The sequence below is a fragment of the Lynx rufus genome, unplaced genomic scaffold (genome assembly GCF_022079265.1).
Source record: "Lynx rufus isolate CCGP_SWC_20201006 ecotype Redwood Valley unplaced genomic scaffold, mLynRuf1.p SCAF_24, whole genome shotgun sequence".
NCBI classification, from domain to species: domain Eukaryota; kingdom Metazoa; phylum Chordata; class Mammalia; order Carnivora; family Felidae; genus Lynx; species Lynx rufus.
In genome coordinates this window covers 7,640,081-7,660,124 of record NW_025814839.1, presented here as the reverse complement: position 1 = coordinate 7,660,124, position 20,044 = coordinate 7,640,081, and the positions used below count along the sequence as shown (strand labels likewise).

The window sequence follows — 20,044 nt, the reverse complement described above, 5'->3', positions numbered from 1 at the left end:
GAGAGGAGTTGTACTATGCTTACATTCCAAAGACTTTAAAATTGAAACATGTTATTTCCTCCCGTACATAGGTATTTTATGACTTTTGGCAAGCGTTTAAGTTCCTTTCTCTGTTTCAGTTTGAGATCATCTAAATGAATTCATTAACTTTGCTTTAGAAAAATGTCTTAAAAGTTTATTTTTATTTGGATGTCCTACTTACTGGTTCAATTTTTTGTTTTGTTTTGCTTTTTTCAGTTGTGGAAGAAGGACTCTGGGAAAATGGCCTTTCCTATGAATGTCGGACACTGCTCTTCAAAGCGATCCACAATCTGTTAGAAAGGTGAGAGAAGGAACAGCATCACAGTTGTTTTGAGACACCCAAGTGTAATGCTGTATATTCGTAGGTTTTCCTGTTAGGTCCCAAAATGCTTTTGTATGCAGTTTTATAAAGATAAAATTATATAAATCTCATTTCTTTCATGTGGATATAATTGCAACTTTAGAGAAGTTTCAGGAATAGCACAAAGAACTTCATTTATCCTTTACTTGGTTTTTCTTTTATCCAGTTTGCTTTATAGTTCGTGCGATTGCTTGCTGTCTTACTCCTAATGTGTGTGTGTATTTTAAATTTATTTTCCGAACCACTCGATAGTCACATGTACACTTGAAATTGTTCTTTCTTTAACCTCTAAGTGTTTATGTGTACATTTCCTAAACACAAGGGATATCCTCACATGTGAGCGCTGTACAACTATGAAAATGAGGAAATCTAACATTGATAAAATGCCATTATTTAATATGTAATTCAGCTCAAACTTTATCACTGTCCCTGTTAGGTCCTTGATATCTTAAGCCGCCTTCCCCCAAGATCCAATCCATGATCATACATTTTAGTTTTCCTGTCTCTTCAAACCTAGAAGTGTTCCTTAGCCGTCCTTTTTCTTTCTTGACATTGACATTTTGAATGAGTTCAGGTCATATATTTTATATAATGTCCCTCAATTTGAGATAGTTTCTTCATGATTATATTTAGGTTATGCATTTTGTAGTGATAGTGTAGACATGATGTCATGTCCCCAGTATATCAAAGCAGGAGGTCTGTGATTTCAAGGCCAGTGGTATTAACATTGTTGATCAACTTGTTTGAGGTGGTGTTCCATCACATTTCTACACTGTGTATTAGTAAGTACTTGTTAACTGCGATCATTGTTAATTTTGTAATAAGTAATTTGTGGCCACATACAATGAGATTGTGTACTTATCCTGTTATCACGTTTGGTCTTGTGTTTTATCTTCTGTTGTCTAAATTGGCTAGTACTGTTACAGCTGTAGTGTTAATTCAAATGCCACCATTCCTTCTACTTTTATTATTGGACATTCTTTTGTAAGGAAGAGCTTTTCATTTTCTTATATGTACATGTGTTCTTATGTTTTTATCTCCCTTTTTAGCTATATAAATTTGGAGGAATGGATTTCTGTTTTATTCCATGGATTATAATTCATTACTATCGTTGTTTATTTAGATGTGTAAGTCCTTCCAGATTTGGCCAGGGGAAGCCCCTTCATGATGGCTTTTATAGCTTTTTGACCTGTTGTCATTGTTCAAGCACCTCCTTACTTTACGGCATAACAGTATGTTCTGGGCTCAGGATAGTGTCTTAAGGGGAAAAATAGATGACAAAGAATGGGTTAATTAAGAACTTCCATAGGAAAACTTTTTCACTTCTCTTCCTGAGTCTTTATGTAGTACTGTCAGATGATGAGAGCTGAAGGGACGTTCTGGTACTATTCAGTTCCTTATACAAGCTGCTGGTTAGGGTAGTGTCACCACAGTTGTCAGTGCTTAGGGTTCTAAGCTGGGGTCGATAAGTTGTCATCGTTTAGGTCACTCAGAAAGACCTTTCCCACCAAGTTTATCTCTTTTTCATTCTGAACTTCAGTTCCTACCTCTGTGCTTTGGAGTGGGCCTAGAGGCCAGCCATCTGTTACTAAGGCAGTAGTATATTTTTGAAGCATTGATTTTTGAGAGTTGAATGCTCCTAAATAATTAAAGTATTTGGTAATTCTCTCTCCCACTGCAAAACAAAACAAACACACACACAAAGTCCCTTCAGGAAAATGTGGAAACTTTACTGTTTCTGAAATACGCTGTAGTGAAGCTCTTACTATCTGTATTATAATTAATGCATCTTTAAACAGTCTTTTAAATGTATGTTTTTAATGTATATGGAATAAAATACATACTTTAAAAAAATAGCTTGCTCTGTTATTTTAATATCCTAATTTAGTTTTTTTTTAGAAAATTTAATTTGTAATTTTTCAGTCTTTGTGTTTTAAATGGTTGGGAGAAAATGAGAAGAACAGAAAAACTGGGAGAGAAGAGAAATGCAGATAATTCATTTATTCTTGCTCATGAATTCTAAATTTGTGATAAAAACTGAACTCCAGGTCAAATTGAATTATTATTTGATAGGAAAGTTCATTGGGTTCATTGGGGCTCCTGGGTGGCTCAATTGGCTGGGTGTCTGAGTTCCACTCAGGTCATGAGCTCGTAATCTATGAGTTCAAGCCCCGTGTTGGGCTCTGTGCTGACGGCTCGGAGCCTGGAGCCTGCTTCGGATTCTGTCTCCATCTCTCTCTGCCCCTCCCCCCCCCCAATAAAATAATAAAACAGGAAAGTTCATTGTGACATACTGGATACAATAAAGCTTTGGATAGTTCTAAATGACTTTGGGTTAGACTTTGGTTTGATTTCACATTCTGTTACTTGGGCAGTTACCCTAACCTCACTAAGCCTTAGTAAACACCCTTTAAATTAAGTATAGGATACTCTGCACCTTGAGTTTTTGTTAGATGATGTATATGATGTGTGCCGCATAATACTTGGCTTATTGTTACTGTTCAATAATTGGTTTCCCCATAGGTTTATTATTTTGCATATTTTGATGTTAATCCTCTTGTAAGACTTTATTTGAAATAAAAGTGTTTGTTTTAGAAAATAATTAATAATGAAGCTGTTTAGCTCCCTTTCTACAATTAGAATGGACAAGTTGGGATTTTTTTTGAAAAACTGTTATAATTCTTTTTTCTTTCAAAATAATGTTCTCTTTTCACCAAACTTTAAATAACTATTGTATGAGTGAGAATTACCCTGCTCATGAAGCAAGGACACGTTTTAAATGGTGACTTTTAGCTCTCTTTATCCATTGTCAACAGAAACTGGGTTGGCTAACACATGCTTTCCTTTTTGTTCATCCCTAACTTAGACCATTTGCTTTAACTTGCTTATCTGTTTACAACCTAAATGTATTGAAATGCAGTTTTACTATCTCATTCCTGGCAATTTTCTGTCATGTCTTTTCACTTCTATTCAGATAGGTATGGACTGGGTTTCCCACTGTGGACGTTTTGAATTTCTAGCATGAAAGCCAGAATTGAGGTTATTGAAGTAGATCATCAAGGAATGTGTCACCTGTAGGGTATTCGTGCTTCCCCAATGAATTTTTTCTTAGTTCACATGTTCACAGAGCTTGCACTAGTGATTTATTATTTCTGCTTTTTGTATTTTTAAGTGTACCGATTTGTTTAATTAAAAAAAGAATTCCATTAACTACTTTGAGAAGATCTTACTTATAGCTAAGTGGGAGTCATACAGATTGATCTTTTTTCCAAAAGGCAGCAGTTGGCTGGTGTATACAGAACGATGAGTTTCTGCAGTAATTATTAAAAATAATTTCACTGAAGAAATTAAGGTAACATTGTAAACTTCACACAGAATAAGATAATTTCATTTTAATTGCTATTGATTGGTGCTGAGGTAATACTGTATTGATGCTGTGTAGAATGTTTTAAATTCTAAGGTAACATGACTTCACATATTTTACCTTTCCTCATTCCTCACTCATTTTATCATACTCATTCCTCCTGTAGCTCTTCAGTGTTTGTGCACATTGCATTGTATGTGTCTAGCTAGTGTCATCTATTTCTTAAAAAAAAAAACTAAAACAACAAACTTCACTGTTGCTTACTCAAGAGCGTTTTCCTTCAAGGTGTCAGATAGAAGCTAACATATCTGGCTATAATATAACCTATCTTTGCAGGGACATACATTGCTGTAAGTCCATTTCTTCATTGTCTTTAGAGATGGAAGATATTTCATATCTCTGTTCTGCCAAGTGAATTAATATATGGCAAATGACAAGCTTGCAGAGCCCTTGTTCTTTACGTATAAGATGGTGAAGGATTGTTTTGCTCAGCATAGTACCTTTCTCATTATGAGAGCTCAATAAATGGCTAACTGCTGTTAATATTAGCAAATAGAATGATCAATACTACTGTTTTCAGAGTTGGACACAGCATTAAAAGTCTGTTAGCCTGTTTGCTTAGATAATTCTAGAATCCCATTCTAAAATATCCTTTTTATGTAGTCAGCCATCCTTTCCTTGAAAACCTCTAGTTATGTGAACCCAGCTTTCCAAAGGACTTCTTTTCATCTTCAGAGGGATGTTAGAAAGTTCAGTTAGTTAGATGCTAGAAAGTTCATTGTCAGAAAGTCTCCTATGCTGAGCAGAAATCTGTCTCCCCGTAATCGTTGAAAAAAATCTTACTTTTTGAGATTCATTTATAATTCATCCAATCCTACTTCCATGTGGTGCCCTGTTTCATATCCTTGTACCCTGAGTTTTTGTTTGGGTGGTTTATGGTTCTTATCATATAATATTGGATACCCCCTGCCCCCCCTTCCAGTTATCCCTCTAGTCAGTCCCATTCTCTTCATTTTGACTGCCATTGGCTTACTTGAAGATCATGTAAGTGTTTCATGAAATTTTGCAGTGGCAAAATTCTGTAGTCAGGTTAGGCTCCGTTATGGCGCAGTAACAGAAAACCTGAAAGAGCGTACTCTCTTACATCAGTTGACATTTATTTCTTGCTCATACTGCTTGTCCATTGTGAGTCCTTTACTGGGAGCCCTCCTTGTATCCTCTTCCCTCCAGTTGGGAATCATGCCGATGGGACAGTCCTGTCAAAGACTTGCTGGGCTCCTGATGGAGCGCAAAGAGCGATGGCAAAATATGTAATAGCCCATTTAAGACTCTGTGTAGGGGTGGTGTATGCCATTTCTGCTCACGTTGCATTGGCTGAGAAATGTGCCACCAAGCTGAAAGTCAAATGAATGAGAAAGTATTTATTATCCATCTGTAGGACGTACCCCAGTCATATGGCCAAACTTGATGTTAATGGGACAGTGCATATTTGGGAAAAGGATACAATCTTTTCAGAAAAACATAGCAAGCTACCATACCTATTAATTGAAGTCTTTTCCTTTCTTTTAATCTGTCCTCCAAACTGGCGTCGGTTCCATTACTGAAATACAGATATGTTTCTAAAACACAATTATGCGTGTATTTATACACATTTTGTTAAACTTTGAATCATATTGCCTTCTTTTGGTATATTCTTCAGTTGTGATTTTTTTAGTCAAAATTTCAGTATCTGAAAGTGTTGGTCCTTTGAGGTCGTACAGTTTTAGAGGATCCGGTCATGAATATTTTTTTCTCTCCTCTGAGACAGTAAGTGTGCTTATTGTTTTCCTAATGATCGATTATCCCTTTTTGGCAACATACCTGGAATTAATTTTGTTTTTACTTATATAGAATCTCTGCTGATTTTCTGTCCTTTTTGATAATGTCCTTGTTCAGATTGTTTTTCATCGGTCTTTGGAGTTTAGTGAGATTTTATTATGTACAGACAGTGAACTTCTCAAAGGTTACATTTTGTATTTCAAGTTTAGGCTGCTTTACACTCCTCACTTATGGAGAAAGACGTTGACTGTGAAGAGATTATGGAAAACTAGAACCTGCAATCTTTTCCAGTAGTTTCTTCATTTGGCATTTTTAATATTGCAGATTTAGTGGCTGTTACCCTTATGTTATTGTAATTGGTATAGCTTTCATAGTACGGTACATCCATCTTACCTGACGCTATCTGAATGAAGTCAAACATTGGGTTGAAGAGCTGTTAAAAAAAAAGCCAGGAAATGTGTGCCATTCATCTTACTCAGTTTTAGTACTGCTTACCCAGTTCAGTACTTAGTGATTTGCATCATATATGAGACTTAAAAAAATCTTACTTTTGTAGCTTCTAGAAATGCTTAAAATGTCTGGCATAATGCTATCAAATGTGGTAGTATATTGTAATTTTAATTGTCTTAAGTTTTTAGAATCAAACTCATAAGCTGATTTTGATGGAAAGGTACTTTTTTTCTCTAAAGTGCAAATCATTGCTTTGCACACAATAGATCACATGGGTCTTTTGAGGCTGTTAAGCTCTATCCTGTCCGTACTTACTTAGGGAGACTTATTTGACATTTGTAAAACCTAATGTCCCTTCAGAGTAGTCCACTGGTGCTGTTTTCCTAATGGATTGCCACCATAGTCACCCCAAGGTAGTTTATAACTACCTTCTAGAATTGCCTTTGACCCAGGCTTTTTGGTTTACCAGGAGTTGGTGTTTAGAGTGAAGATAGTCATTTAGAAAAGTACAGTAAAAATAACGTGAAGGAAGTTGGATTATAATTGTGATAGCAATAGCATTATATTTGTATATTACTAGCTTTCAATGTCCTGTGGTATTGTGATTTAGTAGAGGTAATTATCAGAGGGTACATGAGCACTGTCCTTGGATATGCTGATTCTAAGGTTTCAACATAATAGATATATTCACTGGAGCATGGTGTTGGGTACAGGCCTAGATGAAGAAATGGTGGTAGAATTTGCAATATTGAGAGTCCTTGGGTATAGTGTGGTAACAGAGCAGGAAATGAGTAATCAATAAATTCCTATTTTATTGAGTTGTGGCAGTGTGCAGTTCTCTAAAGGAAGTAGGAAAAGGAGTCTTTAGATCTAAGGGCCATATGCTTTTAAAGGAAGAATTGCTATAGACATGACAGACACAAGTGAGTGAAAGCATGTATCTGTTTGTAAATGTCTAGAGAGAAACACATTCACCCTGAGACCAATCAGTTGATCTATTTAATACTTTTAGGACAGAGAATGGATTAAAACTTTTTAAAAAATTATTTCAGGTGGGGCTAGGCCTATGAAATGCCTAACTTTTACAGAGATTTTGGAGAGGATGGGAAAGATACGGTGTGCTTGGCCAGAGGAGCCAGCTACCCACTAGGACACAGTAGGAACCTGAAATAATGAAGATAGAAGGGATCAGTTGAAAAAGATTTCCTCAGCTTCTAAATTATGTGAATTTCTTTTATTTGGTTGGGAACTGGGAGCAATTTCTAGGAAGGAGACTAGTTGCTAGGAAGGGGACTTTTTTGCGTGTATGTGTGATATAGATTGGAGTGGTGAAGTAAATAAAGGCTTTGATGCTGGTAAGGAATTTCTTTTATGAAATTATATAAAATTTAGTCTATCTGAGCAGCTGTGTAACTAGATGATAACACTAAAGTGCACTTTGATTCCGGGTGTGGTAGCTTTTTTTGTTTTTAAAGTCAGCTCTGTGCCCAGCGCAGAGCCCAGTGTGGGGCTTGAACTCATGACCCTGAGATCAAGACCTGAGCTGAAATTAAGAGTTGGATGCTTCATGGACTGAGCTACCCAGGCACCCCATCCTTGAACTTTTTAATCTTTGAAAACTGTGGCTCCTGCATAGTTTCAGGTGTGCTGAAGGAGCCAGAGCCAGTGGGGGCTCCCTTCTAGACCTTCCAACAGTTCCATTTGGGAAGTAGTTTGCTGAGTTAGGCTGTGGCTGCTGCTGCTGTGGCTCTTATAATCTTATTTCAGGTCTGCCATGGTTTTGCGATTAGAAATTGGGTCTTGGGGTGCCCGGGTGGCTCTGTTGGTTAAGCGTCCGACTTCGACTCAGGTCATGATCTCGTGGTTTGTGAGTTCGAGCCCCACGTCGGGCTCTGTGCCGACAGCTTGGAGCCTGGAGCCTGCTTCGGGTTCTGTGTCTCCCCATCTCTCGGCCCTTCCCCTGCTCATGCTCTTTCTCTGTCTCTCAGTAATAAATAAATGTTAAAAAAAATTAAAAAAAAAAAAAGAAATTGGGTCTTGCCAACTTTGGAGTCCAGTTAGTCTCTGTACTTTATTATTTAGAGCCATGTGGCATAGCACAGAAGTGTGTGTGCACACACATACACATGGACACATATGCACACATACAAACACAACGTGATTTCATTTTCATTTTTTAGTAGCTGTTTCTTCTGGAAACATTGATTTTTGGTAAATAGTAGGGGGCTGGGAATTACTTTCTAAAGAGAAGTACTTTCAGGGCTTCAGGGTGGCTCCATTGGTTAAATGTCCGACTTTGGCGCCCAGGTCAGGATGTCACGGCTTGTGAGTTCGAGCCCTGCACTGGGCTTTCTGCTGTCAGCACAGAGCTTGCTTTGGGATCGTCTGTTCCTTTCTCTCTCTGCCCCTCTCCCGCTCCTGCTTGCTTGCTCTCTCTCAAAATAAATAAAGTTAAAAAAATAAATAAATAAAGAGGAATCCTTTCCTAGAATTGCTTAAAGAACATTTTATAAATCTGGCATCACATTGTGACCTTGAAAGATAATATTATGATACTTGACTGAATTAGGTCCTATCTTAACAGTAAGAGAATTTTGAAAATCTCAGTAATAATGACTGGGGTTACTGAGTGAACAGCTAGGGTTAACTGACATTCTTGGGTGTGTGAAGGTTTATTTGTCAAGTTAAGTGTACATTTTTTTGTCCCTCAAAAATAATTCAAAAAAGGTTGCTAGAATATAAAAAGGAGAAATTATATTTCTGATATTCTTTAGTTTTTGTATTTTAGAATTTCTCTCTTAAAAAGACTTAATTCTGTTCTTCAAGTATAACTAAAGCATATGGGCAGTTGTGCTAGTCTTCCTAAGCTGCTTTAAAATCATCTATGTGATGCCTTACATGTTGAGTATCTCCTATGATTTTAGTCTGGAGTGAGGCTGATGGGCTATGAAACAAAGTGAAATGTGTAGATTTCCCCCTCCTCCAACATTGAGTGTCTCACTAGCAGGAACATATACACACAAGAAAATTCAAGTAATAGTTTGGGGCTCCCCATGATTAATGGTTGCAAACATGAAGAATAACACTGTTAGGTTATGATAGGAAAATGCTTCTTAGTGTATTGCATTCATTTCTCAGGTATTTATTGAGCACTTAACTAGTTTGGAACAGAATATAAAGCATATTACAGAGCAGGCATTTAAAGATTTTTTTTTTCAACGTTTATTTATTTTTGGGACAGAGAGAGACAGAGCATGAACGGGGGAGGGGCAGAGAGAGAGGGAGACACAGAATCGGAAACAGGCTCCAGGCTCTGACCATCAGCCCAGAGCCTGACGCGGGGCTCGAACTCACGGACCGCGAGATCGTGACCTGGCTGAAGTCGGACGCTTAACCGACTGCGCCACCCAGGCGCCCCCAGAGCAGGCATTTAAATGTTTGTTGACTATGGCCAGTAAATAAGATAACTACCATGTCTTTCCTCAGATTTCTCATAGATTCTTGGGGGAAAAAAGAACCATGGAAAGAATCATTACAACTTGGTGATGCAAGGGCCGATATGTAGGTGTTAGAGTGCTGTGTGAGCTGATCTGGGACACCAAAGATGGACAGAACTAAATTAGAGGAGGACAGGATAGAGTGGGATGAGGGAGGGATTCCAGGCCAAAGCACAGTTAGTAGTGATTCATGTTAGTATTGTGTATGGAAGTTCTTAAGAGAAAGAGGCTATAATAACTTTCATTAGATTTATTTATGCTATGGATTGGTGACCCCGAAATGATGGAGAACCAGGGACATAGTCCCGCAGTATACCCGGCTCTCCCGCCCTCGTAGTCCCAGGTGTCTGTCAGGCGGTGGAAGAACCTTCCTCAGCAAAAGGTCTGATTTCCTCCCACAACCTACAGTACAAAACACCAGATGGAAGTACTTTCCGTCTTAGTCTTGGAGGCTCTGTGTCTCCGTCTCTGTCTCTCTCTATGCTTGTGTGTGTGAGAGAGAAAGTGAAGTTTGTTTTTTGGATTAGTTGTAGTTGAGATCAGGGAGATGGAAGAGTGTAAAAGTTGATAGTGACAGTTGCTGAGTCCTTTCCACCTGTCTCTTGAGTGAAAAGAAACTTTGTTCTCATACTTACCCATATTAGCAACTAATTTCTGTACTCTTTCGGGGTCAGGGCACGGTACTCAGTGACTTCACTAATTTGGTCCCAGCCTTCTCTGAGGTACTTGGTATAACTTTGCTAACTCTCTGCTATGTCACTGCTGAGCATGACATTTGAGACAGCTCCCTCCTACAGAGGTAAGTTGGTTACGAAACTGTGTAAAAATACAGCAGTTGACCCTTGAGCAACACTGGTTTGAACTCTGCAGTTCACTTTCACCTGTAGTATTATTATTATTATTATTGATTATTATTAACATTTTATAAATACAGTAATGTAAATGTGTTTTCTCTTATGATATTCTTAACATTTTCTTCTCTCTCACTTTATTGTAAGAATATGGTACATAATACACAAAACATACAAAATATGTTAATTGACCGTTCATGTTATTGGTAAGGCTTCTGGTCAACGGTGAGCTATTGGTACTTAAGTTTTGGGGGGGTCAGAGTCATACATGGATTTTCAACTACATGGGGCGGGGAGGGGGAGCCCCTGACCCTTGCATCATTATTCAGGGTCAGCTGTACTTCATCCATAGCAATTTTGTTCTCATGTTTTTCTCTCAGTGCGTAGGAAATCACTGATCACATAGAAACTGATTAGCAGTCGAAAATCACTAAGTCATTTATGACTATCATTTGGAACTAGATAGTTACAGAAGCAAGGATCAGTGGTTTCCATGGCTGATTTTTGTATTAGTGATAATAACCTTTTGTTGACATTGCCTGACAAAGAAATCTGATCTGTAGTGGGAACTCCAGGAGATGGGTTAACACAGAGTTAGGCTCTCAGGATTCATTAGCTTTTTGCCTTTTGCCTTTGTACCTGAGTGGTCTTGCCTCTGTGCTGCTTCTCCTTTACCCCCTAACTCCTTGTTTGCTTGTGCTGGAATGAAGTCAGCAAATAGAATTTGTGGCTTTTACTTCAGAGAAGGGCAAGGGTTTTGAAGCCAACTTTACACTCTGTCCCCCTTAGTCAGAGATATTTTATCTGTTTGTCTTTCATATTCTACTATCTAAAGCCTTGGTTTTTATCTGTTCATTAACTGTAAATTCGTCTTGTGTGTGTGTTATTGAATAAATTATTCTTTTGAATTCTGACCTTCAAGACCTATATAAGGGTGTGAATATATTTAAAATGATATTTATTTTTTTAAGTGGTTATTTATTAAGTGAGGATGTGTGTCAGTCGAAGGCCACATACAGTGTTTGATGTGATCCTGTACCTGTCACCTGTTCCATTGCTTTCATTCTATGCATTACCGGGTTTAAGAACACCTTCAACTTAATAACAGCTCTTAGAGGATAAAGAAACATTAAATAGACCCATCAATTACAGCTTGCATCTGGACTTTGAAATTGAGGAAAGAACTGAGGAAATGCGACAGCATGTGAGTCAATATATGGTAATAGTTAAATGTTCTGGCCTTGTGATCAGATATACCTAGGCTTAATCCCAGCTCTGCTCTCGATTGGTTGTGTGACCTTCTGTAGGTGACATTTTCATCGTGCCTCAGCTTCTTCATGTATAAAAGTTGGCATGTACCATCTGTCTCATACAAATATTACAATAATTAAATGATATACTACATCTGGTATTCAAATGTGGTGGTGGTGGTAGTGATTCTAGTCGTAGTTACTGGTACTATTGCTGTTAGCAAACACTAGAGTTTTTCAGTGGAAATTATCTGTCTGTCTGTCTGTCTGTCTATTCTGCCTGAAGAATACAATTAAGCCTGTGTGCTGGGGGATAAACTGTGGACATAACTTTTTGAGTTTTGCTTCTTGAGTACTTTCACCTTGTTGGATATTACCTATTTCCTAATTTTAATGGACTCATGTAGTCTTTAACCCTAAAGGCAACTTCATTTATAATCTTAGGGAAACAGATTGGGTTGCTTTGAAAATGATTTTCTACACTGTGAACAAGGAAGATTGTTGTGGAAATTCATTTTCAAAATAAAAGCAGTTGAAGCCAGTGATTTTTTTTTTTTTTTTTTTTTTTGATGCAACAACGCTCCAGATTGACTCTGCCCACAGGGAGTTACATTGTGGCCAGCAGAAACTATTGCCATTTACTAACCCATCTAACCTGTAATGAGTTCGGTGAAGGCTTGAATTGTTTCCGTCCTCCTTGATGGTATGGAAATTACAGAGGCAAAAGCAAGCCACTTGCAGAATTGCCTGAATATTGAATAAAGAATTGCTATGTAGCTCTTTTACTGGTAGGTAGAACCTTTGTAGAAGAATTACATCCAACTTTCTGACAGGTTTTCTTACAAAATATGTGTCATTTCGTTGAATAATGTTAGAGATTACTGTATTTTGTCAATTTCAAAATGTGCATTTTCTCCCACATTTTTATATTTTTAAAATCAGGGATATTCCTTACAAATGATGGCATCTCAGAATTGGCCAGATGGCAGGTATGATACAGTTGTCATATGCTTGCACACGAGTGAACTTGGTCATAGCTGTCTGTATTCTTGTCACTTCAGTTGAATTGTGTGCATTTTTGGTATTCTGTGAGTTGAGTTCAATTGCCATTTAACATGTCTGCAGAAGGATTACCCTGTAATTTGACATTGAAACACAATGTACACAAAACAGCATGGAAACAGAAGTGGGGCACAACTTGGATAGGAGGAAAGCAGATAATCACCATGGAAGAAATGGCTGTGGTTCTTTGTTTTCTTGCCAAGCCATAACCAAGTGCTTCACCATACTTACAGAAGAAAAACACCTAAGTAGAAGAGACTCTGCGGTGCTTCTGTTTCTGGGATCTCTGCTAAAGGATTGCATATCACATGCCAAGCAAGAAAGCCAGCATTACAGCTTGCAAAATGAGCATCCCTGGCTTAGAAGAATACCTCTGAGGTACTCGTAAGGAGTGCTGCCTGTATTCCCAACATTCTTGATGACACAAGAATTGAAATAATGCAAAAGTGTGTTTGGATTTGAAGTGATTCACAAGTTTAAGACGTTTCAGGAATACCTCAGCCAATTAATTTTGCATAATTTTTTACATGTGCAAGAATAATTCATAATAAAAATTTATGCTCAAAGTCAGAAAGTTCTTTCAGCATCTCTATAATATAAAAATTTTAAGTGATAAGAAAACATTTTGACAGTTTAATTGGTGATGTTTTTATTTGCCATAGTATATCTCATCTGCGATTATTTGATTCAGTGACTTGCTAATTTGTTATTGAGACTCTAAATATAATTCTTGGTGTGATTATCGCAGGTGCCTAATGGATAAGAACTTCGTTAGGATTGGGAAGTGGTTTGTCCGACCGTATGAAAAGGATGAAAAACCAGTCAACAAAAGGTGAGTCTTATGAACCTTTAGGTTTTTCGTTTCTTTTGCTTGACCGTAGCTATGTTTTGGCAAGAGATGGGTGGGGAAGCAGCTTATTTATTTATTTTCTAACAGTCTTTGTTTAGATGTACTAAAATAGATTTTATTACATAAAATTTTGTTAATTGGTGTATTACACATTTTATTGAATAGTGTATTATTAAATTTTTGTGGAATATGGGACTAGAAAGATAATCAATAACCTATATCTAAGCCCCTTCTTACCACACTATGTGGAATTAAAATATTCTGTTTTGTTATTTTCATTATCCTTTTTTATCTTTCTTACTTAAATTTTTTTAAATGTTTGTTTATTTTTGAGAGAGACAGAGACAGAATGTGAGTGGGTTAGGGGCAGAGAGAGGGAGACACAGAATCCGAAGCACGCTCCAGGCTCTGAGCTGTCAGCATGGAACCCAACACGGGGCTCGAACCCATGAACCGTAAGATCATGACCTGAGCTGAAGTCGGATGCTCAAGCGACTGAGCCACCCAGGCACCCCTGTCTTTCTTATTTAAAGTGTTATATGCATAACTTTAAAAACAGTGAGCTGAATTCAAATGGTGATAATTTTTATAGAATTGATTGATGCCCCTTAAATGTCTGTGAATACATCCTTGAAAATCTTAAACCAGGACTGTGAATCACTTTTCGAACCAGTCCTAAACTTTTGACTATCATTTATTGAATGCCAAACAAGCGTGGACTTTTATATCAATCAAACCAGGATCAAAAACTAAAACCTTGAAAGGCAAATATTTACTTCATTTATCTCTGGACATAGCACAGACTTAATTGGAATCATAAGTTGATGGGTGATTGTTTCCTATCGGAAGAGCAGGGCACACAATCCCAATTCTATTTTACTGTCCATGAAGTTGCCCGGAGCTAAGGGTTCCAGCTCCTGGCTGCGGATAAGAGCCATTGAAACCTTAGATGTTAAGCTGTAAGGTTAGCTCTTTTTTAGGTGGTTGCCACAAGTTTGGCTGGCAGCTCTTGCCTGTTCTGGAACCTTTACCTTCTGAACTTCGTCGTTCCTCCCTGTGACTTAATTCGCACTAGCAGCTTCCTCTCCAACCTGTATGTCTTAAAGCTTTGATGACGTGGTTGTGGATCTCATTAACCAAACTTAATTTATGAGAATTAGGATTTCTTTTTTCAAATCAGATAAATTGGGGACTGGCATGTAATTTTTTTTTTTTTTTTTTTTTTTGGTCAAATCACCATGGATTTTTAAAAAATGTTTTCCCTTTTTTAGTACATTTCAAATCCTTTAGGATTTAAAAATATATATATTTAACTAGAAAGTAGGTATTATGTATATCAAAGTTTGCCTGAAAAGGATAATTCTACATTTAGAATGGTGTCAGTATGTATGGGTATGTAAAATTTCGGTTTTGTTTACAGATTCTTTGACGGTGAGGAATTTTTTTCCTTTATTTATATTGATTTGCTCTAACTAAAGCATTTGCTCCATGGACATATTTAATCTCAGTGTTTACTTAAGTTTACAGAGGATGGGTTAAAGGTTTGGTTTTTCTGTTGATGAGTGATGAGTTGCTTTGGCACGATGATCTTTACCATTCATTCTTATGTGCCTCTCCACGCTCAGTGTGCGGTCTCGGACAGAGCCAGTCCTAAAATTTTTCATCAGTAGCTATAGGTGTTTGTATGATGATTTCATAGGAATCGGGGGATGAAGGGGAAGTGCGGAAATAAAATAAGGATTGAAAGAGCAGTAATTAGTACTTTAATAATAAACACTAATGTTTGAAGTCGAATATAGTTACCAGTCTATTTTACATAACATCTGTATGTCTTTGCACTTCATTTACATCCCAGAAGTCTTCCTGACTTTAGCAAACCAGATGTGAATAATACTTGTAATATATTTAGATATTTGATTTTTGTGTACCCGGCAGGCTATCGATTTCTGAGCAATGTAATTGAATTATTTTATTAGTTTTAGATTTCATACTCATGGTTGAAGGTAGAACTTCAAACTTCATTTTATTGTAGTATAGAAATGTTAATGATTTTGAAAAACTATTTTAGGAGGTGTTAACAATTGGAAAAATTTTAAACCAAACGTTGTTTTAAAAGTTGGCATTTGCTGTAATAGAACTTTGTTAGGTATAATGACTTTTCCACTTTTATTCTCTGAATGGAAAATAGAGCCTCTTGTTTGATGCTGAAACAGGATCTTAGTGTTCAGGTCATTTTGGATGGACAAACTGATGCTGTCTGTGGATGAGGGCATTTGGATTTAATAGATTTGGGATCACGTCCCATGCCTCTCTTCAAAAGTTCTTTGCTTTTAGAGAAGTTGTTTAGTTTTTCTGAACCGAACTTTGTGTTTTGCTGTAACAGAGTTGGTGATAATAGTTTAGTTACTACCTTACAGGGTTATTGTAAAGACTAAATGAGATCATTGATGTGACTGGTTTGTAGTTGAGAAAAAGCAAAAATAAATGAAAATTTTTAGGCTTAATTTTGTGTGGGTGTGCACACATTTTCAGTTTAGTGACCGATGAGAGGAAAATTTGCTGCCCGGTGCTAAACAAGTTTTATGCACAAATTGATATTTTTGGGAAAGCTCTTATTTGATGCTAAGAGATACACATGAGAGAAATATATTTTAAAGAATGACATTTTAAGTATAAAGTTAAGTAATTATAGCATACTTTTTTTCAAGAGATTAAAAGATGATTTAACACTGCATATTTTACATAGCTGAAATGATTTTAATAGTGAAGACAGATGAATCTATTGATGAATAGATTTCACCTGTTCAATTAACAGCATATGATTTCTTGAGCTATGATTATTTTCTGTAGTGATAGCAAAACTAAATCATTTGCCTGGTGGACTCTAAAAGAGTTCTTAATGTTTGCTATGAGATGATAGGATAAACTTAGAAAAATTATATATTATATATTATATATATATATGTATGTATGTATGTATTTAAACAGGCAGGTCCAAGAAGGTAAAAGAAATTTATTCACATTATTTTTTTCTTTGTGGTGGCACATCTTTTGTTACTCATAGCCTTAGGAATATAATAAGTAAGAAAGAAAACTTTGGCTTTGTCCTAAAGAGTTGTGGCAAATAACATCAAACATAACAAATTTCTGGGTTCCTGAAATATGTTGAACTTGAAAAAACTTTTCCTTCCAGGATATGCTTAAAAACAAACCAGTGAAGGGGCGCCTGGGTGGCGCAGTCGGTTAAGCGTCCGACTTCAGCCAGGTCACGATCTCGCGGTCCGTGAGTTCGAGCCCCGCGTCAGGCTCTGGGCTGATGGCTCGGAGCCTGGAGCCTGTTTCCGATTCTGTGTCTCCCTCTCTCTCTGCCCCTCCCCCGTTCATGCTCTGTCTCTCTCTGTCCCAAAAATAAATAAACGTTGAAAAAAAAAAAAAAAAACCAGTGAAAAATGTATTCCTTTCAAATAACTTAGAAGTTATTCATGGAGATTCTATTCAGTTTCAGCCTACATTTGATTACTACAGAATTTGAAGTTTATACACTTTATTTTTTGAATGCTAGTTTTAGCAAAATAATTGATCGCGCCCAGTAACCGTTTGGACCTTGAATTTCTTTCTGATATCAGGTATATAGTAGTTTACAGAAACATATTTGCTAGTGCATTTTCTGAATTAATCAGCTGTCTCTTCCTCATGGGCAAGCCTACCTTGAACGATACTCCAACAAGCCTCAAATACTTTTAAATATTCTGATTACTTTTGTATGTGCCGTTAGCAGATATGCATGTGTGGGCACTCACACATTGGGAAGTATCTTATTTTGACTGCTTTTGTGTTGTTTTGTCTGGATTTTTTTTTTCTACTTTTAAGCCAGAGATTCTTTCTTTCTTTCTTTTTTTTTAATGTTCTTATACCACTCACCTATTTTTCAAGAAATGCCCTTACCTTTTGATTTTAATAGCAAAAAAATAGATTTTGTATAATAAGATGAAATACTTTGATGCAGGAGAATATGTTTTAGCACTTTAAAACTTCCCTGCCCCCTCTTTCCTCAACATCACCCCCTCCCCTGCCCTCTTTTCACTTCTCCTGGCTCTTCCAGACCTCCTCTTTCCTGTACTTTCCTTGTGATGTTTCCATCTAGAGACAAACAGACGAAAAGGCAGGGAAAGGAATCCCTCATGCAGAGGATAAACAGACGTGTGAACAGTGCTTACAATGTGAAAGATAAAGGGAATCTCTTCCTAGTGTCCGGAAAAATATGATCATTGGTGATAATTTTTTTCGATTTTTCTCATAACTTTAGGTGGTGCCTTTTGCCACGTGTCTTGATAATAGGGCTGTCTGACGGGAAACCCGTAAAAGCATATTAATGAAACAGTTTGGACTTATCTAAACATGTATAATAGTTTTGCAGCCTTTTTTTGAGCCATAAAATATGTAGTCATTTTCTGTTGGTTTTATCTGATGGGGGATATAGCAGAAGATACTGCGTATTTTGTCATTTGAATGTATTTGAGAATTGTATGCAAGGTGAGAAGAGGGATGTGGTTAGAGTCTTGAGTGTAGGCATTCGTGGGTGGCTAGAGAAGGAAGAATGTATGTATGGAGACTAAGAAAGATAAAAGAAGTGGGAGCCAGGATGGTTGGTGTCACCAAAACCATGGAGTTTTAAAGTTTCATGATGAATCAATCAGCTGTGTCTGCCACACAGGCCATGTAAAATACATTCTAAGAGGACTATTAGATTTGGCTTTCAACGGTGGGGGGGATTTGAGGTTGCAGTAGCTTGAGGTATAAATGGGGGTTGAAATGAAGACCCCGAATGTAGGGTTCTTGTTACATTTGTTACATGTCATTGCAAAGGAAAAACTCCTGTACCTAGGAAGGGAAGAGAGAAGCATTTAAAGAGGGCCTGTGATAAAACTGCGTTGTACTGTCTGTGGTTTTAACAAGTGTCTCATGTACCACTGCACTCGGTTTTGTTCACAAGCATTATGCACAGAGGAATGTGAAATTGAAAGACCAGTTCAACCAGAGGTGACGATAGTTAACTATATACTGTCTAGGTAGCTCTTTCACTTTTTTCCCTCTCTTTCCGTTTTCCTTCATAACCAAACCAGAGTTACCACCACTTTTAATTTTTTATTTGTTTTATTGGTGTTCTAAAAAGAATACAGTAAAAAACTTACATTTTCAACATCAGTACTTGTCATAGTTTAAAAAAGAAGTTTCAATATGTACTTTCAAGAAAGAAGATTTTATATGTACCTTGTTTTTTAATGTACTAGAGAGGTTGGAATAATATCATTGCTATAATTCCCTGTTTAATTCCTGCCAGTGGATTGAAACTAAGCTGGAAACAAAGCTCTCTTTGTTTAGTAGGCCATCCAGAAATATGGATGATCTTCCATTAATTATTTGTCCTTGCAGGACTTATTTTCAGCATTGTTTTTTTTTCCAAAATGTCTTTCAGTTTTCAGATTCTCTGATTTTAGGAAAACTGTAGAATCTAGGCATGCCCCAGATCAGTCAGTTTGTTTACGTTGCCTGCCTATCTAGCTACATATCTGTCTTTCCTTCTTTCTTTCCCTGTGTGTATATGTGCATGTATATGTGTGTATGTACCTGTGTATATGTATGTATCTTTCCTTCTTCCTTTCCTGGATGTGCTTGGTTTCAGTGACTCCTTTATTTACCAACCCAAGGGATTTGATATTACTCTTTCAATGTGTCTGCAAGTTTTAAAGGATGTGTTTTGGAGGGAGGGTTTTTGTTAACTTCAGTAATGATGTTCAAAATCAGATTAGGAAGAGGGGAGAAGAAATTTTCAGTACCAAGTGGGAGTTAATTTGAGTTTTTTTTTGTTTTATCATATAGCTGACCACCTGTTTTGCCTTTGCTTAAGATGTCCTAGCTAAATGCCACTTACTTTGTTGGAAAAAAAGTCAACTGAGGGGTCAGGACATAAATGAATGGAGGTTCAAATGATTACCCTTTTGGTAGCATGAAGGATGTATGTTTAATGTACTCATATCTCTGGTTTCGTTTAGGATGTTTATATTAAGTTTCTTCATGTCAGCTTCAGTGAATCTAAGCATTATGGAAGTATATTGTGGTACATCAAATAGCTAATTCCCCGAGATTAAAGTGATTATTTTGGAAATAGGCTACTTTTAAGTTGAATGCTTATGTGTCTCCTGCTTTGTAAAATACCCTAGGTTACTTTTGCTGAAGTTTCTTAGAGTTTAGAAAAACTGTAAAATGTATGTGCCTGGGAGGTCATTTCCACTCATAATTAATTTCTCATAGCGTATTGATAGCATGTGGGAAATTTTTATGGCAAGTTAAAAACAGACGTGTCTAAGGGAAATGGCTGCTCTTGTTTTATTATATTACTGTTTTTAAAAATGTACACATCTATATATGTTTTTATTTATGAAATGGGACTTTTAGGCTGTCTATGAAGGACGTGGGGGGATGTTTCTTAATTTTAAGTTGGAAAATTTCAGCCACACCA

The 20,044-nt window shown here is 36.9% G+C and overlaps 1 protein-coding gene across 4 annotated transcripts in view; it reads left to right on the top strand.

Moving 5' to 3' along the window:
• MED13L (mediator complex subunit 13L) overlaps positions 1-20,044 on the top strand; it is a 305,008-nt gene that overhangs the window by 159,994 nt on the left and 124,970 nt on the right. For all 4 annotated transcript variants that reach the window (XM_047088541.1, XM_047088540.1, XM_047088543.1 and 1 more), the window contains 2 exons: positions 238-322; positions 13,423-13,506. In XM_047088541.1, the coding sequence (XP_046944497.1) occupies positions 238-322; positions 13,423-13,506 (169 nt within the window). The remainder of the gene's footprint in view (positions 1-237; positions 323-13,422; positions 13,507-20,044) is intronic.